The 10,779-nt window shown below is 58.0% G+C and overlaps 3 protein-coding genes across 3 annotated transcripts; all 3 read left to right on the forward strand.

Moving 5' to 3' along the window:
• Positions 1 to 7: 7 nt before the first annotated feature.
• On the forward strand, positions 8 to 5,065 carry PSEUBRA_004415 (Helicase, C-terminal; the record flags this gene model as incomplete). The annotated part of the gene is made up of 1 exon (XM_016437957.1): positions 8 to 5,065. One exon carries the CDS (start codon positions 8 to 10, stop codon positions 5,063 to 5,065), a length of 5,058 nt encoding a protein of 1,685 aa, XP_016291498.1.
• A 1,133-nt stretch (positions 5,066 to 6,198) lies between these two features.
• Positions 6,199 to 6,888, forward strand: PSEUBRA_004416 (uncharacterized protein; the record flags this gene model as incomplete). The annotated part of the gene is made up of 1 exon (XM_016437960.1): positions 6,199 to 6,888. The coding sequence occupies one exon, from the start codon at positions 6,199 to 6,201 to the stop codon at positions 6,886 to 6,888; it is 690 nt and encodes a 229-aa protein (XP_016291499.1).
• Positions 6,889 to 7,290: 402 nt separating this feature from the next.
• Positions 7,291 to 9,735, forward strand: PSEUBRA_004417 (HSP20-like chaperone; the record flags this gene model as incomplete). Its single annotated transcript, XM_016437969.2, has 1 exon — positions 7,291 to 9,735. The coding sequence occupies one exon, from the start codon at positions 7,291 to 7,293 to the stop codon at positions 9,733 to 9,735; it is 2,445 nt and encodes an 814-aa protein (XP_016291500.2).
• Between the last annotated feature and the right edge of the window lie 1,044 nt (positions 9,736 to 10,779).

A 10,779-nucleotide genomic window follows, 5' to 3' on the forward strand; every position in this document is an offset into this window, starting at 1 on the left:
CATCAAGATGGGCAAGAAGAGGCCCACGCTTAAGGGCACCGTCCAGCGCGGCTATGCCACCACCTCCACTCCAAAGAAGGTCCAGGACCCACCGCCGGCTGCAGCAGCACCGGCCAAAAAGCCTGCTTCAAGCACCACTAACGCTTCCTCCGCAGCAGCTGTCGACTACGACAAGATCAACAACGAGAGCCTCGCAGACAATCTGTCGGCCTCCAAATCGATATCTGCCGATGGCAAAGGTAGAAATGACCACTTTGACCCGGAGAAGGAGGAAGAGCAAGCACTGCAAAACCTCGTGGACAAGCTGCAAGACAGAGTCGAGAAGGAAGTCTCAAGGCAGCACAAGGCCATCGAATATGACCGCAGATTCGCAAAGACCCTCCCCAACTTTGAGATGGAGCCCGAGTTGCGCGATCAAGTGCTGGAGGTAGCTGCCGAGCTCAACAAACAGTCGAGTGCCACCACCACGACCAACACCACCGCTCCGCTGACCGACAAGACAGATGCAACACCTTCTTCTGCCACACCCGCCACGACCGTTTCGGGCAGCACAGCGGTCTCTGGCAGCGTAACGCCGGTCAGCATCGGCTCATCGCATACCTCACTCGCCATGGCCACCTTGACAAAGGACCTTCACAAGCTCTCCGTCAACCAGCCCGGATCGTCAACGTCAGCTTCTGCTTCAGCTTCGTCTTCATCAGCGTACGCCGAGTCGGAAGACAAGATCATGGCAAGAGCGTTGACGACCTACCGGATCCTCCTCAAGCTCGGCTTCTCATCATCACAAATCGAGGACGCACTCTTGCAGTCCCCGTCACCCGATGTGGAAGACTGCCTGTCTTATCTCTACCTCGCACTCGATGAGGAGTCACTCGAAGATGCTGTTCGAGCCGGAGAAGGCAAAGCTGCCAAGAAGCGCCGCGGAAAAGAGGCAACCAAGAACGCCTTCCCTCCTCTGAATGGTACCGCCGGGGACAAGGAGGACGGCGACGACGATGACGATGATGACTACGACGAGAGTAGACCACCAATATACGAGGGCTACGAGTTCAATCGCGCTGAGTTGCTAGGCAAGACCGACTTCGCTCGCACCGATCATGGCCTGAACGGGAGACATGTCCCAGGCGCGGCTCCCCCAGAGAGTGCCCTCAAGACGGCCGCCAGCTCGGCATCCGTGAATGCTACTACGGCAGCAAAGGCGAAAAGCGATCCCGGAAAGGTGCAAGCACTTCAGAAAGCATGCTCCCGCCTCATCCTCCAACTGAGTGACGACCTCGAGTCTAAGCAGATCGACACGCTCGAAAAGCCAACAGCGACGTGGTCGATCCTGCGCGCCATGCAGATTCGCATCGACCAAGAAAAGTCAAAATGGAAGAAGGAGCTCGGCAAAGAGGGCGAGTCGCACATGAAGCAAGAGGATGCCAGGCTCGAGCGCGTCCTTGGCCGGACTAAGGACTTCATGCGCGAATGTGAGCGTGGCGCCTACTTTGACCAGAAGACAGCGACCGATGGTTTCCGCCAGGTACTCCGTCAGCGCGAAGAGATTGAGAACCAGCTCAAAGCAGCCGAGGAAGAGGAAGAGAAGAAGCGTCAGCAACGGCGACGCGAGATTGATGCGGCAGCCGGCATCGACACTCCTGCTCCGACAGCAGCAAGCTCTTCAGACGCCGGGCCGGACAACAAGGCTTTGCCTGCCGCGAACGTGAGCGATGCTCAGAAGACGGAGGACGAGGCAGGAGCTCCGGCAGAGGTCAATGGACACGACAAGAAACCCGACGTTGACTCCGACGACGAAGGCGGCTTCTTCGGCGATCTCCTCAACGAGGGTCCGGTCGAGGACAAGGATGTCGAGACGGGCGCCGTCATCACCATGCGCAACTTGCCCGCACGAGCCAAGAGCGGTGGCGGAGGTAAGACCCCTCGCGTCATGCTTTCGGATGCTCTCAAGCGTGCCGATGCGTATTCGACCTACAAATTCTCCGTCATTGCCTCCGGCGGACGAGTACATCGCAGCAAGCTCACCATTCGCTGGAATGGAGGCAAGGTGGTACCCAACAAGAATCCCATTACCGCCGGTGCCCCCACGTACATCGACGAGTACACTCTCACAAATGTCGGTTGCTCCACGCAGCTTCAAGCGGATGACTTCATCGCCACCGTCGCTCTCTTCTGCATCGATCGCGACAAGGCCGTCCAGCGTGCCTTGCCTCCAGGCTATCGAGAATGGTGGGAAGAGCTCACCGGCCTGCAAAAGGACGAGCGCGATCGCAAGAGCCGTACCCGCTTCCAGCGTGTACGAGATGTCATTCGAGTCAAGATGGAAGAGTTAGCCGCAGCAAAGAAGGCCAAAGGCAAGATCGCACCTGCAAGTGGCTCAGCAGCGGCACAGCAGACCGAACTTGGCGAGCTCTCGGTCGCATCTGCGCCTCAGCCCTCCGAAGCTAGGGCCAAGGAAATCGCCGAGTATTTCACCGATCGAGTGGCATCCCCACTTTACCAAAAGATGCTCCCGGGACGACAGAGCCTTCCTATCGCAAACCACCGCCAGGAGATCCTCGACCTGGTCGAGAACAATCAGATCTTCGTTCTTAGCGGTGAGACTGGATGCGGTAAGTCGACACAGGTGCCCGCCTACATCCTCGAGCAATGCATGTCGCAAGGCCGCAACTGCAAGATCTACGTCACCGAGCCGAGGCGTATCTCTGCCATCTCGCTCGCCGAGCGTGTCAGCGAGGAGCTTGGCGAGCCTCGCAAGAGCGTTGGCGGCAACGACAGCCTGGTCGGCTACGCCATCCGTCTCGAGAGCAACGTCGGCAAGAACGCACGCTTGGTCTACGCAACCACGGGTATCGTACTCCGCATGCTTGAAGGCACGGCGTTTAATGAGATCACGCACGTCATCATTGATGAAGTGCACGAGCGCTCCATCGAATCTGACTTCCTGCTCATCATTCTCAAAACGCTCATCGCACATCGCAAGGACCTCAAGGTCATCCTCATGTCGGCCACCGTCGATGCCGAACGCATCAGCAAGTACTGCGGCGGATGTCCCACCATCGCTGTTCCTGGTCGCACGTTCCCCGTCAACGTGCACTACCTCGAGGACGCCGTCGAGATGAGCAACTACATCATCGAAGACGACTCGCCGTACGCGTTCAGACCGAAGCGAGGGTATCGCAACGGTGACAACAACGCTCGCAAGCAGAATGCACCTGGCAACAAGAGCAAGCTGCAGCTTCTGGCACAAGCTCCTACGGAAGAGGAGGACGACGCCGCTCTGCTTGACGATGACGACGATGATCCTGACGGTCAAGGCCCCAGCACGGGCAGTCTCGGCAAAGCCTATCGCAGCAAGACGATCGACACTCTAGGCAGGATGAACGAGTACGTCATCAACCACGATCTCATCATCAAGATCCTCGAGCGCGTCTGTAACGAGAAGGACCTCGAGCCGTACAGCGCAGCGACGCTGATCTTCATGCCTGGTCTGGCCGAGATTCGTAATTGCCACGACATGCTTGTGGACCATCCCACGTTTGGCGGAGCTGGCTTCCAGCTGTTCCCACTGCATTCGACTATTTCATCCGAGAATCAAGGCGCGGTCTTCAATGTACCGCCTCGCGGTGTGCGCAAAATCGTCATTGCCACCAATATCGCCGAGACCGGTATCACGATCCCCGACATCACCTGCGTCATTGATTCGGGCAAGCATCGAGAGATGCGCTACGATGAGAAGCGACAGATCTCACGCCTCGTGGAATGCTTCATCGCGCGGAGCAACGCCAAGCAGCGTCGCGGTCGTGCCGGTCGTGTGCAGGAAGGCATCTGCTTCCATCTATTCACCAAGTACCGACACGACTCGTATCTGGACGAGCATCCGCTGCCGGAAATGCTCCGTCTGTCCCTGCAGGACCTTGCGCTCAAGCTCAAGATCATGAAAATCAAGATCGGCGATTCGATCGAGAACGCGCTGTCGCAAGCACTCGACCCACCAAGCCCTGCCAATGTGCAGCGTGCCATCGCAGCGCTCGTCGAGGTCAAGGCCCTCACATCGACAGAAGAGATCACGCACCTCGGTAGACATCTGTCAAAGATGCCGCTCGATGTGCACATGGGCAAGTTCTTGCTCGTCGCCACCTTGTTCAAGTGTCTCGACCCGGCGTTGACCATCGCAGCAGCGCTCAACTCGAAGTCGCCGTTCATGACGCCGTTCGGGAAGGAGCTGGAAGCGGATCGAGCCAAGCAGAGCTTCAAGCTGGGCGACTCGGATTTCCTCACGATCGCCAACGCGTTCAATGGGTTCCGACGCTCCACGGCGCAAAACCACCACCGTACCTTCTGCAACCGCAGCTTCCTGAGCGTTCAGAACCTGCTGCAGATCGAAGAGCTTCGTCAGCAATACTTTTCGTACCTGATCGACGCCGGCTTTGTCTCAGTCGACGATGCCTTCAGGCAGGAGCTCAACAAACTGCGATACCGCAGTGGCGGCTCAGCCAACTTCTCCAAGCCACGCTTCATGACGCTCCCAGCCCATCTGGACGCAAACTCATCGAGCATTGCCATGGTCCACGCTACCCTCGCCGCTGGTCTTTACCCGAAGCTACTGCAGATCGACGGCAAGACGTACCAGCTCAAGACGATTGGCAACAATCAGCCGACCTCGATCCACCCGTCGTCGGTCAACTTCAAAGCCAAGATGTCGGAACTGGTGCGCAGCTCGAGCAGCTACATGCTGTACTACACGATGATGCAGAGCAAGAAGCTGTATGCATGGGAGACGGGACTGATGGACGACAAAGCGGTGTACATGCTGTGCGGTGACGGGGAGTTCCGACTGGCCTCGAACAGCCTCTACATCGACAGGCAGAGGATCCGAATCGCCAGTGCGGATCCGAAGACGCTCGTGGCACTCAAGACGCTGCGGGAGGGTCTGAGCAAGCTGATGAAGGCGAGCTTCCGAAACCCGGGCCAGGAGTGGAGCGAGGGTCAGGAGAAGCTCTTCGAGCTGGCGTGCAAGGTGCTCGGCGTAGGCGCCAACGAGAAAGATCTTGCGCTGCTTCAGTAGATCTTGTAACACTGCGCTCAATGGTACAAGCTCAGGGCTGACCTGTCGAATTCAATGCTGTCTGCAGCACGCCGATCACCTGGAATGCCGTAGGGTGCTGTCCGGCGCCGATCGAGTTGAGCCTGCAGAATACACTGAAATGCCGCGGACCCCCTGTATCACTGTGGTACATCCGCTGACGAAGGACCAGGAACAGCAGCGAAGAAGTCTCTGTTCTCCTTTCACAGGCGGCAGCAACGCGTTGACAGAAAAATTGAGCACCGACGTCCTCGACGTCAACTGTCAGCTTGTCAGAGTGCCAAACACCGAAAACGAGCTCGTCACAGCCACGGCACAACTCAAAGAACCTAGAAGCATCCTGTTGAACATCGCAATGTTGCAGATGCATCTTTGGTACGCGGCAATCTTGCATGTGAGAAGAGCTGCCAAGTTTGGCCGACGTCAAAACGGGAGCTTGGATCCAAATTTAGAAGTTTTACAGCGTCTTTGGGCAGCGGCGGCTGGCTCCGCGTGGCGTAACATTGCTGAACGCCGAGGAAATCTTCGGGACGGCTGAGGGCCGCCATGCTGAACGTTGAAAGCGCCACGCTCGGTATCGATGTGCTATGGCGTGTCCTGTGGGGCCATTGACGTGGTGTCCGATGAGCCGGCAGCCTGTGAAAATCTGGGCGGTGCAGACGCAGTGTGAATCACACGCGTCATTGCGTCATATCAGAGCGCGAATCTTCGAAAATGAGCCAGAGCGCGTGCGCAGCCTGTGGACTGCATAAGCGCACGGACAGACAGGGCTTCTCCACCTTGATACACGCTCTGGCTCAGCCGACAAGTCGAAGCTGCGACCGTGACTGTGAATGCTTGTCTCCAAGAGAGAGACTCTCGCCGAACGTGGCCGGCCTCCTGTCTGAAAGTTTCGCAGTCCGCACCACTGAGCAGGGCGGCCTGCCGTGGTAAGCTGAAAGTGCGCTTGGCTGCAAGCGAGGAAGCCTAATCTTCGCGGCCGCCACGAGACGTTCGAAGAGTACATATATCGATTGCGCAGCTCTTCACATCTTCTTCCTCTACCACGAACAACACACATCATTACAGCACATCCATCCTCCCCCAAACACCCAAGAACACTAACACAAATCAAAATGTCGTCGAACAACGTTTCCAAGGACGCCCAGAACCTCGCCAACGACGCCTCGAACAAGGCCCAGCAGGCTGGCAAGGACGCTCAGAACAAGGCCGGCGAGATCGCCAACGAGGCTCAGAAGCAGGGTGACTCGCTCCTTAAGGAGGTCACCGACCTTGCTTCCAACACCATCGCCTACGTCCAGGAGACTGCTGGCTCGCTCCTCGGCCAGGGCAAGAAGCACGCCCAGAACGCTGCTGACCAGACCAAGGCTGCTGCTGACGACGCCTCGAAGGAGGCTTCCAAGCAGACCGACTCTGCCGCCAAGGATGGCGAGCAGGCTGCTGAGGAGGCTAAGCAGACCCTCATCGGCTTGACCAACCAGGCCCGTGACCTTGCCTCGCACACCCTCGAGTCGGCCAACCAGTACATCAAGCCTTCTCAGGACCAGGGACTGGTCAACCAGGCCCGTGGCACCGCCGCTGCCGTCATCGACCAGGTCTCGCACATCATCGCCACCGGTCAGACCAAGTCAGGCAACAACGTCGCCGACGAGGCCAGCAAGCAGGCTCACCAGGCTCTCGACTCGGCCTCCCAGACCGCCGGTCAGGCGCAGAAGAACGCCCAGAACGCCGGCCAGCAGGCCTCCCAGGCGCTCAGCGACGCTGCTGCCCAGGCCAAGGGCACCGTCCAGAGCGCTACCAAGTAAAGAGTTGCTTTCTTGACTCTCTTACGACCCATCATGTATGTAGCTCGATAGCCGTCTTGGCTGCCTAGCTCTCATCTGTTCCCGTTTGAAAAGCAATATACCCTTGCAAATCATCCCTCCCAGAAGTAACTGACTCGACAGCATCGAGACTGCTTATGTGCTGAGCCTATGTTATCGTGTCGTCGATCGTGTGTATGTGAAGAGAGAAGGTTGTGTTGAACTCCTCATCTCCCTAGTATGATGGAGATGCGTGAAGGCGGTGATGTTGAAAAGGTGCTGCTGTGGAGGCGCATTGATTTTTTCTGTCTTCGAGCTTTCTTCTTGACGTGTTGTTCTTCCCGACCAACACCTGGGCCCCATACGAAGCACAACGCAGCCTCAGCAGGACAGCAATGCTTGAGGATGGCGTACTCACAAGCGCACCGGCTTCCACTGCCGTCGGATCCGTCGTCTTCAACGCGCAGCCGCATAGACCAGGCAAACCTCTCATTCGTCGTGGGTCAGAAGAAGCTCAGCCCCAACTTTGAGGCGTACAAGCTGGTTCAAGATGACTCTTCCTCCTCCGGCACGGTGTCTTACGCCTTGCCCAGTCGACCACCCTCTCTCGCTGAGCTCTACAAGTCACGACAAGATGGAAAATCTACACGAGATGGCAGCCTCTCGTTCACCGGTCTAGGCTACAAGCAGACCAAGGAGCGAGCGCTGCATCAAGTCATTGTCCCCGCTACGGGCCGGAGGAGCGCTGACGAGCCATTCGCGGCGTACATTGATGCAAACGGCTTCGTCATAGCGCTTGCTTACGATCCGCAAGCAGACAAGGTCGCTGGACATCCTGTCCACCGCCTTGCCATAGACGAGCTCGCTGGATCGCTGCCTTCACTAGCGTCCGTCTCACCAACACGGTGGCTAGCATGCAGCGGGAGGACGGTGGTGCTCGTCGAGCTGCAAAGGGTCAAGCTCGCAAATGGCGGTGCGGTAAGGTGGACAAGCGGCTCGGAATTGCGCTGGAAGCTCCCTCAAGAAGGCACGATCAAAGCATGTCGAGTGCTCGATGGCAAGATCAGGCTGTTCCTACAGAGTATCAAGCCAGTAATTGCTTCGAAGGTCGGTCAGACCGAGGAGGACATGAAGGGTCTCGGCTTCCAGAGAGACGCGAAAGCTCAGGCGGGGAGCTCGACAGGGGCGCAGTCAGGGCACAGCTCCACGGTGTTCGAAGTCCAGCTCGTAGAGCTCGATTCAAAAGAAGGTGTCGCCGAAGCATCAATACCGGATGCGAGGTCGCTCTGGGCGGTACAAGGCGAGGAGCCGATCATCATAGCAAAGCTGGACGAGCATGAGACGCTTCTCGGGGCCGAGGCACCCTTCACCGCTTCCAAAAGGCGAGCCGTCTCGACTGCAGTGGGAGCACAGTCACGGCAAGTCACGTTAGCCTCTGCTTCCGCGACAGCTTCTCAGCCCACGACGGCTTCTAGAGGCAGACGTAGAGCTCCACACTTCTCCTGGGCGCAGACCGGCGACACTGTCACGATCGCTTTCGCGCTTCCCTCGTGGATCACAAAGGCCCATATCAGAGCCCATTTCTCCCTCGGCGCGCTCAGCTTGTCGTTCACCCAAGAGGCCCTCGACCTTCTCAGCACCCATAGTACTTCAGCCAAGATAACGGAGCTAGACAACAGCACAACCTCAGCGAGCGACGCCGTCGACGACGATCACACGCACGCAGCAAAACTGATTGCATCAGGGCGGTATGTCTCGAGATCGACGTGGGCAGAGATCGATCCAACAGGGAGCTTATGGACGCTCGAGAGGGCCCGAGGGTTGAGCTTGCTGACGCTGCATCTGGAGAAGAGGCATGAAGGTACGCGGTGGATGCAGGTCTTTGCGGACCGTACGGGCACTCGCTCCAATGGTCAAGGTCGCAAGCAGGCAACGTCGCAGAGCCAGACGCAGCTCAGCTTTGCACAAGCACGGTCTGCTCTGGAACATGCTGTCAGCGGCGGTACAGGCGGAGATGAGGAGGAAGAGATCGATGACGACGACGAAGCGGAAGACAACGAAGACGATGTGCCCGAGACGATGGATCCTTCGGAGCTGATCAGCATGCTCGAAGGCATGGAGAAGTACACGGTTGACGAGGACTCTGTTCAACGCGGCAGCGACTTTGGCGTAGACCGCACAGGTCTCAGCTCAGCATCTCTCGACCAGCCTAGCCTGCTCAAGGACAATCTCGAGGAAGAAGATGCCAATGTCGGACGCAACTTTGTCCTCTCCAGCGTCCCTACCCGGGACGGCACCACTGTCAACAGCTCGAAGGAAGGAGAGACGATCCTCTTGGCCACACCCCTGCCCGGTCACAACGAACAGGGCCTGATCGTCATCAAGCATGATCTTGACGGTGCCGTCTTCTCCTCTGCAGCTTCGTCTTGGGACCACGTCGCAACGATGCCAGCGCTGGCCTTCGTATTGGCGTCCAAGAGGGATGCGCAACGAGTGCACATTCACAAACGCACCAGCGAAGCTGGCCAGGAGGACCGGTATGTGGTGCTCGCCTTCGAGAGCGCGCCTCAGGTCACAGGCTCTGGCAGCACAGCAGCGGCGAGTGGAGCCGGCAACCTTTTCCTCTACTACTCGCCCTCCTCACCAGACACGAAGAACGCCGCGTCGAGGGTGGTGCGGCTAGGAGCTTCCGATAGCAACGACGCAGGAGGCGGTGCCAGCGGGGCACTTCTCGGCGTGTGTAGCGCTCGCCTTCCTCGGTCCGGTGGCAGCGAAGGTGAAGAGCAGCTGGAAGACACGCTCATCTGCCTTTGCGAGAACCGCATCTTGCTGCTTCGCGGCGTTCTATAGCTTCATCCACTCCAGCAAGGCCGCGGTGATTTGGATCAGCCACGCAGGAAATTCGGCTGCGGGCCGCAGCGCAAGCTGCAGGGTCCCGTGATGTTCTTTTCGGCTGTGCCGGTCTTCGCAAGACGTTGAAAGCCTCCTGATCATGCATTGATCACACGGTAGCAACCTTCCGACCTCGTGTGGATTCATCCGTCTTCATGGTCACGGGACCCGGCATCGATAGAAGGATCGTTGATAATAGATCGAATCGCTTCTGCAACCGCTTTGACCGCCAGTCGCGCCGCCATGTGAAGATGGAGGGCTGACGCTTAGTCTCGTGACAGAACAGCCTCAGTCTCATCGTCTGACATCCATCGGAAGCCATGCCGACGCCATTGTTCTGCGATGGAGCCTTCCGGATGAGCCTCTGGCGTAGCGTGGGAACCCTCCTGGCTGGTGAGAAGTGGAATCGTCACCGGCCTTTTGCGGCGTGCCACCCGATGCTCAAGGAGTTTTGAGCTGACTCAGCCAAAAGTGGGAGATCCGATTCGAGATTGGCGCGGCGGCTGGAAGCCTTTCGGCCCTCTCAAAACCCACTTGCAAGGAGCATCGCCAGCTCGGACAGCTCATAAGGCTGCTGAGCATTCACGTTGCTTGCAGCTCTTCAAGCAGAGCGATGATGAGGAAGCGGCTCGCCGTTTCGTGACGGAAGAAGGTGACATCTTGCATGCTGAGTTCTGGGGGGTCAGGGTCCAAGTGTTGGACTTTTTGGTTCGTGGAGGAAGAAGTGGCTGAGTTGCAGCTGAGCAGCTGCAGAGGCGCGAAATTGCGTGGGCTTGCTTCTCACGCGCATCGCAACACCTTCTGGAACCTCGATCCCTCCATCTCTTCCTTCCTCCTTCCACTCACGACCAAGACGGAGATGGCTCATTGCGAGCTGAGTCATCCTCTCTGAGACCACTATCTCAAAAGCGCTGCTCGACATCCGGTCTTTCCGCAACATCACACCGTGACCCGGGCTGAGCTTGTACTTTCTCACCCGCAGCTCCCATCACCTCGACGACC

Source organism: Kalmanozyma brasiliensis, assembly GCF_000497045.1.
Source record: "Kalmanozyma brasiliensis GHG001 unplaced genomic scaffold PSEUBRA_SCAF3, whole genome shotgun sequence".
NCBI lineage: Eukaryota > Fungi > Basidiomycota > Ustilaginomycetes > Ustilaginales > Kalmanozyma > Kalmanozyma brasiliensis.